The sequence below is a fragment of the Equus quagga genome, chromosome 21 (assembly GCF_021613505.1).
Source record: "Equus quagga isolate Etosha38 chromosome 21, UCLA_HA_Equagga_1.0, whole genome shotgun sequence".
NCBI lineage: Eukaryota > Metazoa > Chordata > Mammalia > Perissodactyla > Equidae > Equus > Equus quagga.
Genome location: NC_060287.1, coordinates 37,616,538 through 37,637,829, shown reverse-complemented (window position 1 = coordinate 37,637,829; position 21,292 = coordinate 37,616,538). Strand labels below are relative to the sequence as shown.

The 21,292-nt window shown below is 54.4% G+C and overlaps 1 protein-coding gene across 2 annotated transcripts in view; it reads right to left on the bottom strand.

Annotated features, from left to right (window-relative positions):
* LOC124231517 (high affinity cGMP-specific 3',5'-cyclic phosphodiesterase 9A) overlaps nucleotides 1-21,292 on the bottom strand; it is an 89,551-nt gene that overhangs the window by 9,745 nt on the left and 58,514 nt on the right. For both annotated transcript variants that reach the window (XM_046648328.1, XM_046648327.1), the window contains exons 7-13: nucleotides 15,374-15,458; nucleotides 9,020-9,101; nucleotides 7,377-7,451; nucleotides 3,015-3,101; nucleotides 2,089-2,193; nucleotides 1,792-1,874; nucleotides 398-554 (exon numbers count right to left, since the gene is read on the bottom strand). In XM_046648328.1, the coding sequence (XP_046504284.1) occupies nucleotides 398-554; nucleotides 1,792-1,874; nucleotides 2,089-2,193; nucleotides 3,015-3,101; nucleotides 7,377-7,451; nucleotides 9,020-9,101; nucleotides 15,374-15,458 (674 nt within the window). The remainder of the gene's footprint in view (nucleotides 1-397; nucleotides 555-1,791; nucleotides 1,875-2,088; nucleotides 2,194-3,014; nucleotides 3,102-7,376; nucleotides 7,452-9,019; nucleotides 9,102-15,373; nucleotides 15,459-21,292) is intronic.

Here is a 21,292-nt window from a genome sequence, read left to right as displayed (position 1 = left end):
GACAGTGGTTAGGGCTTTGCTGGGTTGGACCTGTGTCTGTCCAGGGCCTCACTGTGCTGCCCTGGACAACTTGCCTGACCTCTGGAAGCCTCGCTCTCCTGGGCTGGGGGATGAGAAGGGACTTATCTCAAAGGGTTGAGTTAAACAGCGGATGTGAAGGGCTGGTCAGTGGAATCCCAGGCATGCACCAAGGGCGGGCACCTCTTCTTGGGGCACCATTGGGCCTCGGAGGGGTGCGAAGGAGGGCCGGTTCCCCAGGATCCCCAGTGGAGAATGCTGTGACCGGGAGCTTCTGGGAGCCTCAGCCACTGGAGACAGGGGTCTGCTCTGTGGTCATGCTCACTGTCTCCCTGCAGATGTCCCCACCCTGCAGTCGGAGCGCCCTCACCCCGCACACCTGTCTGATCTGCTTGAACCCGTCCGGCTGCACGTTGGAGAAGATGTTGCACGCGGGCTGGGCCAGGATCTGGAAGGCCACGGCACAGTGGTGGTTCTCCAGGGGCGAGATGTCATTGTAGCGCACGGCCAACTCTGTGCGGGCGTTGATCTGGTAGCTGGAATGGGAGGAGAGAGCAGAGGCGGCCTCAGGCCCAAACTCAGGGGCACCTGCCAATCAGGGCAACACCACCAAGGTTTGTAGGTGAGCGGTGACCGCAGCAGCTGGAGGCAAGCATGCCGGGCTGGGGGAGCCAACGGCGCTTGCCCGTGCCAGGAGCTCACTTCTCCAGGCTCTCCTGACTCCCTGCTGCCCCTTTAATAGAGACTCCCAAGGTCTTACAGTTCTACGAGATAGACCCCACCGATAAACCTCAACTTCCCCCAGCACAGTGCCCTGAAGGCACTCAGCTCTTCTGTTAAGGCACCTTGCAAAAATTTTCAGTATGTGCAAAAGGCAGACAATTGGGAGAAGAATCAGGATGTATTTTCACGTCAGAAGCTGTGATTAGGGCCCCTCTGCTGACCCGCATGTTGCCCACCATCATGAGGGTGAAATGGAATGAACGCCCCTGGTGACAGCCTGCTCTGAAGAGCATGGACTTCCACACCGTGGAAGCCATTCCGGTCCTGACAAATGATGGCAAGGTTCTCGGGCATATTTGATGCCACCACGCATACAATAAAATTCGATGTACAAATATACAAATTCAATAGAAAGAACCGATGCGTCACTATAAACGCAAACCAATGCCACAAGGCCAGGACGCCAGGACTTCAGCCGTTATGTGGTGTGGAACTCTGTGCCTTCACCCCCAGTCCCCAGAGGCGGGAGTGGCCAATGTTCCAGCAAAGCGTGGCCCGGCCTCCTGGCCCCCACGGCCTGCCGCGGTCCCCTCCCAGCCTCCTGCTCACCTGCACCCCTTCTGTCGCTCAGTTCTAGCCCTTCCCTCTGCCTTGCTCCTGCTGGTAACAAGTTAGGGAGGCTGCCCGTGGGTGGAGTGAGATCCAGAGAACGGGGTCGGGGGTTGCCTGCCACCCCCATCCACGGGCGGGCGTCACTGCCTGCCTCGGGGGCAGGGATGTTCTGGTTCTGCCCGGGCTCAGCTCCTGCAGACACAGAGCCTGAAGCCAGGCCCCAGAAGGGTGTGGCAGCCCCTCAGGGTGTGCTAACCTTGCAGGGTCCTGCCCCAGGGAGGCCCAAGGCCCTGGACAAAGCCCCAAAGCGGGAGCTGTGTCCCACCGAGGTGGAGCTGGGGCCCAGGAGGCCTTCGCTAGCAGCTCCAGCTTGGAACTGGCCTGAGTGTGGAGGGGAACCAGAGAGCCCTTTAAAAGGAAAGCAAATCGTGTACGTACGTGTTGTTGTACCCCGGATGGTCCAAGTCGTGGCAGATGGCTGCTGTCATTAGGATCAAGATATCCATTTGGGAAAACTTCTCCTGGATTAGAGAGAGGGTGGGATGGGGTGAGGAGGGGGCCGGGATGGTGATGTGGGCAGGATGAAGCCCCTCCAGCAGCTGGCCTGGGAGCAAGGACCGCCCACTCTCTGGGGCCAGGTGAGGGGGGCTGGGCGCACCTGCTCATTGATGGGGGTGGGGGCCGCATCCCTGAGCAGAGGTGCTGCAACCCCGAAGGAGCCCCCCCAGGACCCACCTGGAGACTGCAGAGCCAGATCATGCTGTACATCATCTGGGCCACGCAGAAGCAATGCCGGAAGTTGTGGAAGGGGTTGTTCCTGTAGTTGTCGTGCACGCAGAGCTGCGGGAGATGAGAGGTTCCCCACTGCCGCCCTCCTCTCCAGCCACCCCGTAGCCCACTGGCTTCTAGCTGTTTCCATGCTCCAGCCCTAATCCTCATCTGCACCAGAGGCCAACGGCGTCCCTTACTGAGGGTAGGGATGAGATGGCGCGGGGGGGTGAGGACATCCCACGGGCCACACGGAGGGCAGGTGTGGGGACAGACATCCCCTGGGCTTTTCCCATGACCTCATGGACTGGGGTGTCCCCAGGGGAGCCACACGGGATGTGAGGCTGGGGGATGGCTGGGGGTTATGTGACAAGCTCTGGGTCCCCAGTCACCATCACACCTTGAACAGGCTCTTACTGTTTGGTTCTGAGCAATATTTTATTTAAAGAGAAAAGATCTGCTGCTAAATAGTCACACACACACACACACCCTCCCCACATGCCTACACATAATCATACACACTCACAAGTGCACATATACAAACGCACACTCACTCTCTCACACTCACATATAACACGCATAAACACAGGCCCACACATTCACACTCACACACATGTGCACACGCTCGCTCACACACATTGTTGCTCTAGAACGCGCTGCTTTGCTTGTCCCTCCCTGGTTCTTACTGCGAGAAGCTCACCAGAGCAGGAGCTTAGGGGCAAAGCGTGTTTGCTGGAAGGACCGACAGGAGCTTGGCCGAATGTCCTTGCATTGCCTCATGGGGATGCCGCCTCCAACTGGAGGAAGCCCAGCGCCATCAGGGAGGCGCCACGGTCCATTGCTGTGTAACTCCAGGAAACTTGTCCAGGAGGGAGGGAGCGGCTGCTACTTACCAGCCACCTCCTGAGCGTGACGGGGTTGATGCTGAAATCTCTGACTAGGCCGAGGTCATGGTACATGTGCTCCAAGCAGCTCAGCATCTGCAGACGCAGGAGCAGAAGGGTGGTCAGCATGAGGGGTCAGCCTGGCCCTCCGTAGTCCTGGGGGTTCCCACAGGGCAAGCCGGGCGGCTTCTCCAGGCTCCAAGCTTGTTCCCAGAGGTGAGCCCCTGCCTCCTGGGGAACCCGAGAGTGAAGCCTGTCAACTGGGGGCTTCAGGATCGCCTAGAAGGGATGAGGGGGTTTGAAACAGCAGCCGGTGTTCAGAATTCCATACGAGAAGGGACAGTGGCCGGATGAGAGGGGGCATCCTCTTCCCAGGTGACCACAGCAGAAATGACTGTTCATTTCTACACATGGGAAACAATCTCAGTGGAGGGACAGCACAGTCCGAGGCTCCAGGACACAGTTACGCCTGACGCAGACCCGGGAACGGGGCCTTCACAGACAGGAAGGCCCTGAACTTGCCTGAGCCTGCAGGATGAAGGAGCGCGATGACGTACATCCCGAATACGCTTCCTCATGCCCCTCTGGGGCCCGCTGGGACCACACACACTTTTTAATGTGTTAATTGTGGTGTCTGAAGGTTTGCTCCCACCCTTTAATTTACTGAGCCGTCTTCTACAGAAATCCCCACTCAAGTCGAAACAGATTTTGTTTTCAGTCCCAAAGAGGATTTATGGTCATTGTTGCTATCTATTGAAATACACCTCAGAACTGTGGAGCCAGCAAAGCTGGGGAAGAAAGATTCAATGACTTTCAAAGAGGGAGTTTGACAGAGTGGGCTTTGCTTTCTGGATGGAGGGACATTTTAGACATTCCCTGGGGGCTCGGAGCATGACACCAGCCAGCGCTTCTCTGCCTGGGGCCGCACACTGGGGCCCTGCCTCTGTCATCCTCACATCTGCCAGCTGCCTGGTGCCTGCACAGGCACGGCTGTCCCCGCTGGGGCCCCGTACTGTGTGACCTTCTCTAACCAGAAGGGCATGTTATAGAGGGAACCGTGCTCCCCAGATCAGTGTGCTGAAGCCCCGACACCCATGTGACTGTGTTTGGAGAAAGGGCCTTTGAGGAGGTAAGTAAGGTTAAGTGAGCTGACTAGGGTGGGCCCCAATCCCAGACGGCCTCCAGAAAGGGGAGAAAACACGTTTCCCTTGTGTAAGCCCCCAGTCTGTGCCTCCGTTACAGCAGCCCCAGGACACTAACACAGGGCCCGCCACTGAAAATCCATCTTAGCTTGTTACATAATATCCGAGAACAGCAAGCTCTGCGAGTTGGGTGAATTTCTGCAGTCCTGTAACTAAAGCGTGCTCAGACAGCTGTGAAAGGAACACCTTCGGGAGCAGACACTTCTGTGGCATCGTGAGAATCCATTTTGAAAACTGGAAACGACCCTGCGTGCAGGCTCCATGTGGGCGTTGGGATGTCACAGGTGGAATGTCCTGGAAGCTAACACACACTCATCTTCCTTGAAGGGATAGTACAGACGTACACTGGATCACGTGCAGGGTGCCAGGGTTTCAAAACGACGGCCCTTACAGACTGGTGGGAGTCCAGGGCCCGAGTGGGAGGACAGGAGGGCTGACATCCAGGCTGCTAGCCAGCTGCTGCCCGCATCACCCCGGCTTTGCCAGCAGCCAGGGGCCTCACTTTCCGGGGCTGCTGGTCCCCTCACCATCCCCATGCTGGTCCTCAGGACCAGAGGGCTGCAGCTCCAACATCCCTTACTCCCCGCCCCACCAGCCCCTGTGCCGATCAAGGCAACTCTGACGACGAGCTCAAATGTTTGCTGTGAAATCGAAGTCAAGAGGCAAAGACGATTGGCAGACAAAACCATCTGGTGCCACTTATGTGGCATACGTGGGGCTCTGGAGCAAGAGCAATGTGTCTGTGCATCTGTGCCCCGCTGGCAGCCCCGGAGGCTGGATGACGGTGAGCGGAGAGGACTCGTGACGACGTGGGAGGCCCCGTAGCCTTGAGCCTGGTGCTCGGTGGAGGCAGCCACGCTGGCTTTTGCGCAGCCCTGGGAAAGCTCTGGCAGGGCAGAGAGCGAGAAACAAAAGCAGCGTGAAGTCACTTCCTCCATCTGCTCAGTGATGGGGAGGATGCGGGGCCGGGCCCCTGGGTGATGCTGGATATAGCATCACCCCTGCTTGAATGGACGGGGGTGCACCACCACCACTGGGGGCCCTGATGTTCTTGGGGCACAAGCCACTTGGTGGGCAGCCAGATGCAGTTTTGGGGGGCTGGGTGGGCTGCTGAAGTTTTCAAGTGTGTCCCTTTGGTTGCTTATCCTTGTTGCCCACAGTCCAAAATGCATGGCATCCTCAGACATGTCCGAGGCCAGGGCCCCTGTCTCTGAGCATCTCTGGTTTGCCCCTGCAGGCAGCTTGATACTTTTTGGAAGCACCAGAACCCCTCACCAGTTGCCCCGGGTGCTGGTGAGATGTGCTGCAGATGCTCTGGCCGGCAGATACCCACACAGAGGCCAAGGCCACCTGCAGGGAGCTGCCTCGCTCCTTTCACCCTGGTCCCAGCACCCCTGGTGCTGTCGGCAGCTGTACACATGCCCTGTGTGTCAGAGGATGGAGAGGCGGCCTTCCCATCGTGGATGTGTACAGGCAGCATTCCCTCTCTGGCCACAAGTAGCCCTGTGCTCAGAGGAGGCAGGAATGGCAGCGAGCATCTGTTTCCACCAAGGGGCTTTGCCATCAGGGGCTCTGGGCTTTGCTCTTACTCCCTATGGGCTGAAGTCAAAACGACTTTGGGGAGCATGAATTTTCTAGATGTGCTCCAGGAGCCGTGCTTGTCCAGCTGCTGGAAGCAGGAATCCACGCTTTCTAAGCCACGCTGTTGTGTCTACTGCCCGTGGACAGGCCAGCCCATGGCCCGTGCTGAGTGGGTGCCGTTGAGACCAGAGGTCCCAGTGCTTCTCTGGGAAGGTCTCCTGGCCATGCCGTCTCCCACACTCCCGGTCCGTTTCTGATTATGCGCTGACCTAGCAGGTGAGGGCCGCACACTTCAAACGCCTCCTCCTCCTTAAATTTCCACGCTCCTCGTCCTGCATGCCACTTGCTGGCTGGATGTGCTGGAGCGCACATGGCATCTGGTCCCATCTGCTACAGAACAACCCCTCAGACACAGGCCGGCACGCGGCTCTTCTCAGAGTGAACTGGGGTGCAGTGGAGGCGGGATCTGCGCTATCCTGGCCGGTGTTGCTGAGGCTTTTCTTATGCTGGGAGCCACGCGAATGACAGTGGCTCACTTAGGAGATGCCAGCGTCCTAGGCTCTGGCGACCGTGACGGTGAATGCTCAGGGCACAGGGTCCCCACCTCCCGGGATCTGCAGAGATGTCTCTGCGGCTGATCTTGTCAAAGCACGAGCTGGCCCGGGGCAGCCTTTCTGCATTTCTGTGTTACTGAAAAGTTGCAGAGTCTGCAGATTTTGGGGGCCTGATGCCCACAAGGAGGGACTTTTTGTTTCCTTCAGGTTCAGACAGAGAGGGGAGAATTGATATTACTGGGTAACCAGACTAACAAGAAAAAGTCTCCATTTTTGTGTTTTCAAAGCAAAAGGGAAATTTCAAAGCAATATCTTGCTGCCAAAAGTGACTCAGTCCCCCCAGTCCTGCACTTCCACTTATCCGGCCGCCGCATGGCCGCCTGTGCCGACGACCCGCTCCCAGCAGAACTAAGCAGTTAAGCCCCTTTCTTGAAATATTCCTCCACGGCATGGGGTCCACCTCTGTGCTTTGCTCCTCTGGAGGCACAACAGCGGGAGCCGAGGGCGTTTGCAGGATTGGCAGATGGCCCTGGGGACTCGCGACGGTGCCCCGTGGAGGGTGCTCCCTGGAGGGCTGGCGCCCCTGCACCTTACCGCCTGCTCCTCCGCTCTGACACCCCTTCCCGACTTCTGTCTCCAGGGCCTTCCTGAGCCTACCAAGGGTCAGTGTGAATTAAAACCTGGAGAATCAAGTTAAAAAAGAACAGAGAGGGTCCAGCCCCACGGCCGAGTGGGTAAGTTTGCACACTCTGCTTTGGCGGCCCAGGGTTTCGCCACTTGGGATCCTGGGCGCGGACATGGTACTGCTCATCAGGCCACGCTGAGGCAGCATCCCACACGGCACAGCTAGAAGGACCTACAACTAGAATATACAACTATGTACTAGGGGGTTTTGGGGGAAAAAAAAAGGACAGGGAAATCTCCCTCTTGAAATACAAAGAACAGAGAGGAGAAAGCCGAAGAGGAGGAGGCATGGGGGTACTCCAGGTCAGGTCCCCATGATGCTGGGGTCTGAGGGGAGGTCCCTCACTCACCTCATTGGGCTCCCAAAGCCAGACGTCAAAGGTGGGCTTCCGGAGCGCTTCTACCGTCTCTGGAGAGAGCAGGTACTGGAGAGGACAGGAGCTCAGTGTTAACCGGGGACCTGCGGCCTCTGTGCTGAGACAAAGGCTGGTGACCTCAGGGGGATGATGCAGGTTTTCTTTCCTTTCTCCTTGTTCCTCTTTGAAGGACACCTGTGTCCAGACTCAAAGGCCACATTCTACAGGAATTCTGGAAAGGGCAAAGCTATAGGGAGAGAAATCCCAACAGTGGTCGCCAGAGGTGGTGAGGTTGGCCACGGGCCAGGCATGGACCACACAGGGGCACGAGGGGACGTTTTGGGGCGATGGAAATGTTCCACGCCTTGATTGTGGTGGAGGTTACACGACCACATAAAATTCCCAGTACTCTGCACCTACGGCAGATGAACTTCGCTGCACGTAAATGACATCTCCATAATCCCGACTTAAAAAAATACGATAAAGTGAAGTCGAGGGAAAAAAAAATGGACTTGGTAGAGATTCAGATACTGGCTGAGATGCTATTTTGAGTTTCCTTTTCTCTGGGAAACTGTCACTGGTTTAGCTGTGGGCTCAACCAGCACAGCCTGCAGAGAGGGGCTGGCTCCCCGGGAGACCAGTGCAGGTTAAACTGTCGTCGGAAGCAGAAGGCTGGCTTAGACACAGGACAGTCAGTGTTTCGGGATTAGACAGTCTTCTCGCAGGTCTTTCGTTTGTTTTTTTAAAAGGAACTGCTATGGAGGACCGACATCTTTTATTTCAGACCTAGGCTGGGCCTCGTGCCTCCCTGGAGCAGGAGGAGAGATCTGGGCCACATTTTCCTCGGGCAAAAGGCAGAGATAGTGTCCATCTGGAAACCTCGAATGACACTTAGCGTGTCGTTTGGAACCGAGGGAGGGAACTTCGACATGGTGGCTCCAGGAGGCTCCTCGCCACTTCGGGGACCGCGGGCAGAGGAGGACATCCCTGTGGATGGCCCGGGCCTCTGGTCTGCAGCACACGCGCCTGAGCGAGTGGGAGCCCGAATCTTAGAGCAAAAATATGTTTCAAACCGGCTGGGCCAGGATTTCACTCACTCCCCGGATGGGCGACCACCATTAAGATACCCTTCTTTTGTGGCTGTTTGAAGAACCTGTCTCAATTCCCAGAGCACTTCCACTTTAATGAGGGCCCGGGGGCTCTATGGAACGGAAAGATCTTTGTGACAAAAAGGCAAAACTTCTCATAATAACCACATATTGTTCAGGGACAGCAGATCCAACGAAATGGCTTTTAAATAATTTAGTTAAAAACGAAAGTTCTTTAAATAATGTTTGAGTATAAAAACCATTCACACAAGCCAGCGATGGGGGCCGGGCACTCACCAGTGAGGAGCTCTTATCTCCTGGCACAGGGAGCTAGGGTCTGGGACCACTTTGCTAAACAAATGTCAAAGAGAAAAAATATTCTGCTTAAGAATAAGGTTCCCCAGCCCCGGACTGCAGTGGGAACTGCTTTGGCAAAGGTGCAGACAGCAGGGCCTGGCCAGGAGGCCAGGGTGGCTCAGGGTCGGGGGCCCGTGCCCTGGGGCTGTGGGCACAGGGCTACTGTTGCTCAGACGCAGCGTTCTATCTTACCTTGGGATAAGTGGGGACATCGCGTCGAGGTGTCAACTTCTTGCTGTTGTCCAAAAAGCTATACTTACAGGGACAGCTGGTCCTACAGAGAAATGGAAAAGATCAGCTCTGGCATTGCAGCTTCGGTCCTATGTCCCCCTGGGCAGCTGACTGTGGGGACCTCCACAGAGCAAAAACAAACAAAAAGACCTAAAACCAAACCAAACCCAACCGTACAACTCCCCTTTGATCTCATCTGTTACAGGAGAATAAGTCATAAAGCCTGTAACATCTCATTGTGAAACCCCAGGGACACGGCCTGGACCTCCCGAGATAATATTGGGCTCTTGGAAAACACGCCATCTTCATTTTAGACAAGCTTCTAAAAATCGTTTTTTAATAATGCAAGCAAAACACTTTTATTCTAAAAAATTTGAATAACATGAAAGTAGATAAAGTAAAAAAAAAAAAAAAATCTAAATCCCCAGTTCACCCACTTCTTTCTTTTAAATCCCACAGCCTGGAAACACCCTCTGTTAACAATTTGGGGTATCTTTCTGAAATTTTCCTAGGTATAGACACACATGCACAGCCTCTTGTGCTTCTAAACAAAGACGGAATCGAACTAAACTTATTCTTTCATAACTTTTTTTTTTCATTTAACCTATCACAAACTCATCGTGTGTCACTTCAGAGCTCAACTTCATGAAAAAGCACATTGTCCTCTGGTCCTTCAGGTGTGGCTGCACCACAGGCTACCAATCCAGTTCCCAAGATGGACTTTCAGGATGTGTCCAATTTTCCCCATTAAATATATGTTCAAGGACGAATTTGCAATCTGACTCTGTTTTTCTTCATTACTCCGTATCAAGTTATCCCACATAAGAACAGAACAGAAGGAGCCAAGCGTGTTTCGGAGGGAAAGCCACCTGCTGATATCAAGGGAGAGTGTGTTGGCCTTTGGGGCTGGACGTGGGGGCCTCCCCAGGAGATCTGGCTGTCCTTGGCCTCCTCCCCACCTGGGACCTTAACTTTCTTGGACGTGAACATGCTCTCCATCCTCCGACTGATCGGGGAGCAAGATGGGGGATCCACACCCCCTTGGTTGAGATTCCCAGGCTGGTGGGCAGGGGACCAGCACATCCAGGTGAACAGTGGAAGCTCCTGCGATTTGCAAATGACGTTCATCCTCTGGGAGAGCAAGTTAATACAGTATAGTAAGAGCCACCAAGAAATTCACATCCTTTAAGCCAGGAAGTCAACTCTGGGGAATTTATTTTAAGAAAAGAATTAGATGCAAGCAAACAGCTCCATGCACAAAGGTATTCATCGCAGTGTTATCTGTTGTTACAAAAACACAAAACCAAACCACATACCACCTTAATCTTTCCAAATGGGAAATAATGTAAACCATTACGGTACATCAACAAGATGGACCATTATGTGATCTTTATTTATGAGTTATTATGTGAAGTGAGGGAATTTTAGGTGAAAAGGGAAGAGAAATGTTGCATACAGTATGTACTGAAAGGAAACGCATTTTTTTCTATGAGGAAAAAAGACACATTTGGTGGGTGAAAAATGAGTGCTGGACTGTGGGCTTCTGGAAAAAAGTATGAGCTATTTATGTCGGCTAAAATTGACCTATTTATTGTTCACGATGTTGTAAGTGAAAACAGATTACAACACAGTATTTCTTAGTTGTTTTTCAAAACAAGATATCTACGCGTACAAAAACATCTGGGAAGCTCGGCATCCAGCTTTCAATTGGCGACATTGTGGCTGCTGTCATCACTGGTGATTCACCCTCTCGTCAGTATGGTCTGGAGGTTTTACAAGAAGGCTATGCTACTTGCAAACTCAGAATAACAAATCTACACCCTTTTTGAAAAAGGAGTCTTCAGTATTATTTTCTTTGCTTGCAAAAATCATCAGAGTTGCTTATGACAGCTTAATGTGCACAGGGGGATGTTAACACAGATTTAGCAGGAGGATAACAAAATGAACCAATGAGAGGGACCAACCAAATGATTTCCATGGGCCCCGTGTCAACGAGAAATCCCACTGACACACTTCTGAGCAGTGACACGCTTGGTCTGTGCACTTAAGGAAATAGTATCATCATGATTTCTTTTCTGCTTTTAACCTCTTTTGTATAAACAGCTACACAGGTGCCACCCAGGTAAGTCCTGCTCATTTCCCAGGAGGGCTGTGGAAGCCTTCACCAAGCAAGATGAAATCTGTTGGAATCCAGCTGCTTCCTCGAAAATCCCAGTGTTGAGAGCGTCTGCTGGATGCCTGGTGACTCCTGCCGGAGCCTCCCCACCTTGCCAGGCGGCCTCTGCCTGCTCCCTCTGCGACCCGTTGCCACGGGAACCAGCATCCTCCAGTGGATAGAGCAGCTGGCTGGTGCCTTTTCTTTTCATTCTGTTTGGGGCTTATTTTTCCTTTCGTTTTCCAGGCTCCCAGCCTCCCCTCCCCTGGGGCTCAGTCCAGCGGTCAAGGCCATTTGTTCCGGATGAAAGTGGACATTACAGACCCCCAGAGCCATCAGATGCTTCTGGATGCTCCTGCAGCCCTCCCCTGCTCTGGGGAAACCAGCAAGCTCCACTCTGTGCTGGCTCGGTGCTGGGGGCCCTCAGTGAGGCCTGGCCCCACCCTAAGTGTGAGCAGGCAATTGGGCATCTTTCCTCTTGTGGGGGTGCAGCCTGATCTGGGGGTGTTTGTGAGCTTGCACACGCCCTGCCTGCCACCCGCTACTCCCCGAGAAGAAAGGGCAGTTCTGGTCCACGCAGACCCCTGGCTCCGAGGCCCTGCTGGGGTGCACTGTGTGGGCGAAAGTGGGTCAGCACTTCAGGCTCATCAGCCATCTGTGTGGGTGCAGGGCTGGGCTCAACCCGGCCTGGTGCCTTTGTCTCTTCTGCTTTCCCAAACAGGCAAGATCTCCAACCGGCTGGGTAGACATAGCCAGAAAGAGCTGCTCTGTGGTGCAATTTCTCCCCGGCAGTCCCGGCGAAGTCCCATTTTAACAGGCCAGGTCTCGGGGACGCTAAATCGTCACATGGCACCCTCACATGATCAAAATGGAACCTACCGTCAGCAGAGACAGAAGGGGTTGCCAAATGGCTCACAGTTCTCTATCGGAATTTGTTTCCCCATAAAGAAAAGCGAAGCACTGTTCGTGTGGGGCACAGAGGCTGCTGGGCTCCCGGACCAGGGTCCGAGGGGAGCTGTGCTGCTGTGGATCAGACCTGAGCCCAGTGCTGGGTTTCTCTTTTCCACCTGCGTCAGCAACGTTCGAGCTTTTTACCCCGTTCCATTTCTGATTGAAGAGTCCCCTTTACCCGTCTCTCACCTACGTGGGATGCTGTGAAAACCGTCTGCTGAGAATATCTCCTCTAGAGGCGGACAGGGCGCTGGGGCGTCTTCTCTAGATTACGGCGCTGTGAGCTCTAAAAATGGACTTCTTGGGGGAGTGATGAAGAGGCCTCATTCCTCGGGTGGGCCCAAGCGCCCACCAGGCCTCCGCTCAGCCCACCCTCCCTGGGGGCGGCTGCAGGTGATGCCTGGTCTCCTGGCTCGCAGTGGGCTTCCTCCCACGGGCTCTGAAGTTGGGTGTATCTTCCCCACGTGGTGTGTCACGGGTTGCATTGTGCCCCCAAAGTCATACGTTGAATTCCTAACCCCCCACCCTCACCCCAGTAGCTGTGAATGTGACCTAATTTGAAATAGGGTCATTGCAGACGTGACTAGTTAAGATGAGGTCAGATTGGAATAGAGTCGGCCCTAAATCCAACAATGACTGGGGTCCTTCTAAAACGGGGACATTTGGACAAAGAGACACCAGGAGAAGACCAAGTGAAGACAGAGGCAGGGATGGAGTGAGGCCTCTACGAGCCAAGGAATCTCAAGAATTGCTGGCCACCCCCAGAGGCTGGAGATAGACCCCCCTCAAGCCTCCGGGGCAGCTTAGCCCTCCTGGCACCTTGATCTTGGACTTCTGGCCTCGGGAACTGTGAGAGAGTAAATTTGTGTTGTTTGAAGCCCCTAGTCTGTGGGGCTTTGTCACAGCAGCCACAGGAAGCTACCACGGCGTGGATAAAATTGTTTTTTCCCTGCAACCTGAACCGCAGGGCCAGCGCATGCAAAGAGCACACCAGGAGCGGCACTCCCTCCCCGGGGCCCATGCTGCTTCCGCAGAAGGGGAGGAGGGTGGAGGAGCCGAGGGGGCTGGGAGCCGGCAGGCATAGGGCCAGTGAGGCCGGGGGCTCAGGACTCAGCCTGGCTGCTCCAGGCGGGAGGCAGGGTTTAGTCATTTGAGGAGGGATGAGAGGCTGCATTCTAAAAACGCCCCCCACAAGTGCTCTGTGGGTCCTGTGGATGAGCACAGGTGTGTGGGGGTGATGCCCACAGAGGTGGCACCAATCCAGCCCAAGACACACACCCTCTGGGTGGAGGGGTTCTCCAGCTCATTGCACAGACGGGGGACTGAAGCCAAGAAGGCTCGGGGAAACTTCAGTTTCAGGCTTTAATCCTCTTCTCCCAGTGCTGCCAGATGAGGCTGGTAATGCCGGCAGCGTTGGACCCACAGCCCCCTTCCGAGGCATCCTGCCCCAACCTGGCCCTGGGCAGAGGGCAGCTGTGCCAGGTGATTCCTGGAGCACATGGCCCTGATGGGCACCATGGGTGGACACCTCCCTCTCAGCGCAGCAGACGTGGCACTCAGCCATGGGCAGCCAGTGTGAGGCCGGTCGGAGAGGAGCCTGGCTAGTTGGCACTTCTCACTTGGGTGTTAGGACTGGCCACAGGATGGAGGTCCAGTGTGTGGCAGCTAGGGCACAGGGGGTGGCCAGTGGGCTGAGCTGAGCCACGCATGACCAAGGGCACTGTGAGTCTGAGCATCCTTCAGCCGCCGAGCCAGTTCCCAGCTCCGGGGGCCCAGCTGCGTGACTGCCCCGTGCAACTCCAGGGCTCTTATGGATCACAGGGCGGACTCATGCCAAGTTGCCTAAAGAGCCTCCACCATCCACTATGGGGATGGCAAAGATGAATTACTCGCTCAGTTTTCTGTGGCCACTAACTCCTTTGCCCCAACTTCCCCCAAATCAAATGAGATGAAACATCCCGACATCCTAATTAGCTGCCTAGTAAGTGTGACATCAATACAGCATGGTCTGCGTAAGACACATGTCAACGTGACTCTGAGCCTGTCAGGCCACTCCCTGAGCCCGCTCTGAGGCCGGCCAGCCTCAATGGACTCGGATGGGACAGAGCTGTGAACATCAGCTTTCCCTCCGCCTCCTGGCCCCTGAAGACCCTTCCAGGAAGCCACACTCCCCCACTAAGAAGGCTGCCCTCAATTTTTTAAAATCAGGGAATGCTCTTCACTCTGGTAGGTGACTCTGCATAAAACGACATGCTGCATTTGCACAGGGCTGTCTCTAGGTTCATCGGTCCCCATAAAATCCTGCTGAGGACAGCTGTGACCTCGGCAGTCCACAGCAGTGTGCGCCCGCGGGGTTGGGGGATGGGCCACATTATAACCATGGGGTCTCCTGGATGGGTCACCAGGGGAGTGAAGAGAACCCAGGAGAGCAGACAGGAGTGAGCTGGTGCTTGTAAGCAGAGTGCTTGGCACAGCCCCGCATACAGTGAGTGCTCAACGCGTGTGCTATCCATCATCATCTTTGCTCTCATTGTGCATCTCTGCCCTCAACCTGAACATTTACTGTGACCACGGTTTTGGCAGAGGGTCCTGTTAACAAAGAAAACTGTTTTCAAGGAGACGTGATGAAGCCTGGGGCACCGTCTTCAAGAATTTCGGCACCCTGGGCCACCTCATGCTGGCTCCGCAGGGGCACATGCAGAGGGACCCTGGTTCCACAGGACAAGTGATTTCTGTGTCCAGAACAGCTGGATACCTCAGGGCATTGCTCCCCTGACCTGTGTCCTGTGCTGTGGGAAAGTCCAATGGGAGTGGGGCCTCTGGGGCACGAGGACGTGTCCCCTGCAAGCCAACCGCCTTTTTCTTTCTATTGTTCTCTTTCTTTAAAAATTGATGTCAACATCTTTCACGCTGGGTAAGTTAATCCCACACTTTGATCTGCAGGAGAATCATCTGCCTTTTTCAAGAAGTCATGCTCCCAGCCTCCATCTGCCATAAACCCTCTTTCATGACACGAAAGCTGTGTAATTCAAAAGCAAGTCCCCAGTGGAGCAGGGCTGCCTCCAGACCGCGCTCAGCCCGGCCAGCGCTGGATCAGACAGCTCCAGCCTCGCTTTAGGGAGGACAAAGCGCACGCCCCTGCCCCGGCTGTCCACGTGGAGCTCTCCCCGAGCCCGCCTGCCCTTGGGCTCCCCCAGCGCGGACCTTACCTGTTGCTTCTGGCTGCCAGCTCCTCCCTCATCTTTTTAATGTCACTCTTGCATTTCTCGATCTCCACCACTTTTAGTCCTTCCACTGGCAACACAGAGAAACAAAAGGGTTACCAGGGACACACGCGCAGGATCTTGCAAGGCTGGTAACGGGGGGCCAGCCCACAGCTCCCCGTGTCCCAAGGAGGTAAGCTGGTTCCGGGCGGTGGTTCCCACTCCCGCCCAGGCTGCCGATAGTCAGGTCTCGCCTCTCACTCGGCTCAGCCACAGCGGACTCTAACATCACAGGCCTGTTCCACGGCATTCGTCCACGCGGTTTCTGTAGGACGGACGCCCCTCCTGCCCCCCGCTCCCTGAACCTCGACTCTTCTTGCTTCCTTTCTCTCAGCACCAGCTGAGCACACGAGACAAAGAAGTCTTTTATCTCAAAAAGGAAAGAAAGGGGGAGATTTGTGGCCCCAGAGCGTTAAAATGCAATGAAGGGGCAGCAGGCAGCCTTCCTAGCAAGGAGGAAAGTTTCATGGAGATGAAAGCTTTTCGTTTCAAGGTCCTCGCTGGAGCCGTTAACAGGAGAAAGTGTTGACTTAGAACGGATGAGAACTAAACAGGCCGAGTGAAGGATGAGCAGAACCCAGGCTTGATCCCCTTCTGGGAGGCCATGCAGAGGTGTGCCTTACAAGTCAGGACACCAGCTTTCATCAAAGAATCAACTGGAGCTTCTGCCTCCAAGCGAGTGTTCACCTTCAGGACGCTCCCTCTGGCAGGCGGCACAGCCAGCCCGGAAACGCCGCCACGGGGCGTGCGGCTTCGGAAGGCTTTTAGCTGAGTGTCAGTTCACAAGACATAAGGAAGATTAGCTTTGTTACTCGGTGATCACACCCGGAATTTTAGGCAGAAAGATACCACCCACGGTGTCACTCTATTCCCCTTATCATCAAGCGTGGCTCTGCATATGCTAAAAATAAAACGCGGGTGACTTCTAAAACAGAAGCAAAGCAACTCCGCGTCTTTGCTGGTTCCAACACTTCCCCCACCCCTGCAGGAGCCGCTGCAGCTCTGGAGCGTGTGCCGGGGACATGCTGCGAGGGCAGTGCCCCAGCAGCCCGGCTGGAACCAGAACCTCCCTGGGCAGGTTTTCTAAACACTTCCAGGGTCAGGGGCCAAGCAGGGGCAAGGCTACATGAAAACATTTCTTCTTTCTGCCCAAAGTGATGGGAATCTGGAGGATCCAACATTCAGATCTGGTCCTGGTGACTTGCTTCTGTACCAGGCACAGGTGGCTGTGCAGGAAGCTCAAAAGCCTTCTCTGCCCCTCCTCCACCACGACAAGGGGACCAAAGAGGGGGCCTGAAATGCAAGAGCTTGGAACCAGCGAGGTGGGGAAAGGCAGGGAGCTCGACCCTGGGCATGTCTCCAGGCACTGAGAGCCCACAGCCTCCCCTTGGTGTGGGCTGTTCTTAGTGCTTTCTTGCATCACGGACCCTGTTAGGAAGTAGATGAAGCCATGGGTCTTCATCTGAGAAAAGGCACACAAGCACACCCCTTTTACAGTTTGTAGGAGGACCAGGAGCAGGCCTCGGCCTCCCAGGGCACCCCCAGGCCGTGGACCTCACTGCAGGATGCTCAGCCCATGGAGAAGGGAAGCCCAGGGGAGCTGCGTCTGTGGGTTTACCGCTAGGACACCGACGTCGGCAAATGGTAGGGTCAACAACAGCGGCAAGAAGGAGCCCAGTCTTGTTGACATGTGAGGGGCAGAAAATTCCAGAAAGTGAACACAGCTGGAGAAGAGACCTGGCACAGACCTTGACCCAGAGAGTGAACAGACATGGGGAAGAGAGGGCGCAGGCAGTGCAGAGTGCAAACAGGGCAGCTGTGCCCTGCCACTCAAGGCCCATGGCTACATTCTTGATGCTTTAGACATCGTTTCTCTGAATACAGAATAACATGATCGTTGTAGACAACGGAGGAAATACAGAGCAGCTCCAAGAAGAAAATTTGAAAATTGACCTGTGATCCTATTGGCCCAGAAAACAGCTCATTTAATATTATATTATTTTAATATTTAATATTAATTTAATATTTTTATATTAAATATTATAATATTTAATACAATAACATTATTTACATAAAATATAGTAGATAATATATTATAAAACAGACATAATATTATAATTTAATATTAATGCTATATTTATATTTAATATAAGTTAACATTATATTGGTGTGTATCCTTCCAGGCATTTCTCTCCACCCCCCATGTATTCTAAATATCACCCCCATGTATTCTAAACATCTATCTGTCTATTGTTAATTTTACAAAGACAAAATTGGGATCCTGCTATTTGTACTGTTTTCTCGTCTGCTTTTTTCCCCCTTACCAGTAAGTCAAGGACGCTCCCCGTGTTAGCAGCTGCCTCCTGGCTCGTGGCTTTTGGAGGGGTGCATGTTTGATGATGTCATTGTTGGAGCTGACGTAGATCAGATTCCCTGGCCATTTCTTGGGATGATGTTCAAATTAAGCCTTTTGGGCAACACGCTACAATATCACTAATTTGAACCCCAGAGATTCAGAATTTACAGCAATTATGTTTATGAAGAGCCTGGTTGCCAAGGAAATTGATAGTGAGTAACAAGATGGCAGAAGTTGTGTATTAGTCAATGGAGGAGAAAACCAGCACGTCATGGGATTAAAGAGCCGGAACGCAGAGGGCGACTCCTGGAGCCAGTGAGAGAGCGCAGGGTAGATTCGGGCACCAGCAGACCTGGGCTCCTGCCTCCCAGTCCCTTCCCGACACCTGGATGCCTTCTGGAAGATTCCACAGCTCCCCTCGCTGACCCACTCCAGCTCTGCTTTGCCCCATGCCAGGAGCAGGGGCCTCACCCCTCAGGACTCCAGCACAGACCCTGGTGAGGTCTCCATAGTCGAGACTGGATGTCTCGAGGCCCCACTTGTCTGCCTTGAACTTTAGCATAGGTGGGCACAGACCAGACCCCAAACAGCAGCAGAGGCCCCCAGCCCCAGCCAGCACTGGCGGGTCCCTGTTTACTCCCCCGACCAGGCGCGGGCCCCCGGACGGGCTGACTCGCAGCGTTAGCACGGTCTGGAAACCTGGCTGTCCTCTCTCAGACTGTAGACGTGGTTTTGTGGGCTCCTTGCGAGTCACAGGCCACCCTGAAGGAGGACCATCAAGAGTGATTTTCCAAGAGGGATGTGGGCTTCAGCAGGGGCCCTGGCGGCAGGAGCAGAGCAGGTTGGGAGGTGGTTCTGCTCTCGCCTCCACCGCCTGCTGGGCCCTCCTTCGCTTCAGAGCTGATGACAGTTGTTTAAAGACGCGTGTGAATAGAGGTGTTTCAACGCTTCCCCCAAGGACTTCGGGGAATGAATTTGCATAAAACATGTTCCCAAGTGACAAAGAGAAAATGAGCTTTGGTTCAGCGTGGAGTCCTGTGTTGTTTGCATGCCCCTGTGGCATTCAACGTCGTCCCACGGGGCCAGCTCTTGCCATGGCACAGGGACAAAGGCTGGACGGGAGCAGGGCTGTCCTGTGCCCGGCCGCAGGGTGCAGGCATAGCGGCCAGTGTCCAAAAAGCAAGGAAGGAAGGAAGTGAGGCTCCCTGCGGCATTTCATCTCCAACCAGGAAGGAGATGAGGCCTTGGGTGTCCTGAGTTTATGAAATCATCTCTAAGCTAAGGGAGACTCCGGACTCTTTGGAGAAGGCGAATATTTTATATAAAAAGGAAGAAAAGCTTTGAAAGCGAAGTAAGAGAAATGGAGAAATTTATATTTGAGTCAGAAGAATTCTATGTTTGAGAAGGTCAAAAAATAAGCAGGAAATTCCATTTAAAACAAGTCAAACCAATGTAATGTGGCTTAAAGATGACCAGTGCTAGCAGGATGCCTCCCTGAACTCAAGGAACAGAAAACGCTAATAACAGCTCCTATGCACCGATAGCACGTGTGCGTGCAAGCACAGTATATGTGCCCGTGTCTCTGCGTGTACATGTGTGTGCATGTGGGGGTGGATGTGTGTGAGTGCGTGTGCCTGTGTCTCTCTGTTTATGTGTGTGTGTGTGACAGATATCTGGGCCCAGGCCCAGTGGAGCAGCATGGCAATTGTGCTCCTGGCAGCCTTCCCTGTCCAACAGCCCAGGCCAGCTTGCTTTCTGGCAGCTGTGCCAGCTCAGGACCGACCATCCGAGTAGCTGGGATGACCAGTTCCCCAATGACCTGCGTGAGAGGTCTGGCTGCTGGACCCCCTTTCCCCTTCCAGGTACCTGCCATGTCCCAGTGACTCACATCTTTGTCACATTTTTCAGGCATTGCTGTCTCTGGGCAGGCTCTCTGGAGCCCGTCCCCCCAGACTCAGCACAGGTGAGGCCCCCCAGCCCTTCGTGCTAAAGCAGAGGCTGTTGGACACTGGGAAGTGGTCAGCCAGGAGTACCAGCGGAGGATGCACCCAAAGCCAGGTGGAGTTCAAGGAGGACATGAGCCCATCTGAACCATGGCCACCTCCTGGGCGTGTGGACCTACATGGCCATGTTCATGGGGAGAGGCGGGCATCCAGGAGGAGGTGAGGGTGCCAGGGGCTGACGTGGGGGAGAGGCACCAAAGTGGGGCTGTTGGGGGAACCCACCACCCACAGTTCCCACTGACCACTGCCAAGCCACTGCTCCCTTAGTCTGAGCTCGTAGACGGTTCCCTCCTCTCTCCTGACTCCCTTGATCCCATTCCTGTGATGCCGAGGTCTGCAGTGCTGGAAATGAGCACAGCTAGTAGAAACGCCAGTAATTGCCATCTATGTCCCTGCCTGAGCTCAGTGGGCGAGGCCACCTTCCAGGCAGTCTATGCGCATTTGCATGATTTATATGATTTACACAAGAGCCCTATGGGGAGATGCTTTCCCTCCGAGGATCGAGCCAGTTCTGGAGACTTCTGGGGCTAGGACAGACCAGGGAAGAAGGTCATACGGGCTGCGTCCTTTAGCGGTGCTCAACTCACATGCCACTTGAAGGCAAAATAAAAATTCTTCTCGGCCTGATGGTTGTCACCACGGCCAGATATTGGAAGCCACACAAATTGAGGTCAGCGCAGCCCTCTGTAGGTGTTTTGAAAATTCCTTAATGACCTCTTCAACTTGCCTGTTTGCACTTTATGGGAAGAGTAACGGCGGCCGCTGGAGCTGGCTTCTGTGTGGGGCGTGGGAGACAAGCCAAGCTGGGGAAGAAGCTGAAGGAGCTGGAGGAGATGGCGGAGAGGCAGGAGGCACCTGCTGCCCGGACGCATCTGCATGCCGGGCAGTGACGGCGCGACCTCTCGCCTCTGTAAATGTGGAGGGTGACCCGGCAGTGAACGGTGCTTGTGTTCTTTGGCTGAACCCCTTCCAGTGTCTGGAGAATTCCCTACTCTATGGGGCTTGGTGGGAAGCTGAGCTCGCCTCCTGCTGTGGAAGATGGAAATACTAAATGCTCACTAGAGTGGCCTGAAATGTGGCCCCCCAAAAGATACGCTCACATCCTGAGCCTCAGAACCCGTGAGTGGGCCCTTATTTAGAAAAACATCCTTGGTGGATATAATCAATTAAGGATCATGAGATGAGATCGTCCTGGATTTAGAGTGAGCCCTAAATCCAAGGACAGATGTCCTCATAGGAGACAGGACACTTGAGACACAGTGGGGAGGCCGTGTGAAGGTGGAGGCAGCTTGGAGCGATGCGGCCACAGGCCAAGGGTGGCCGGCAGCCACTAGAAGCTAGAGGAGGCCTGGGACAGATGTTCCCCAGAGGCTTCAGCGGGAACTGACCCTGCCGACACCTTGACCTCAGACTTCTGGCCTCCAGAACTGTGCGAGAACCCATTTCTGTAGTCTTAAGCACCCAGTGTCTGGTACTTGGTTATGAGAACCACAGGAAACTAACACA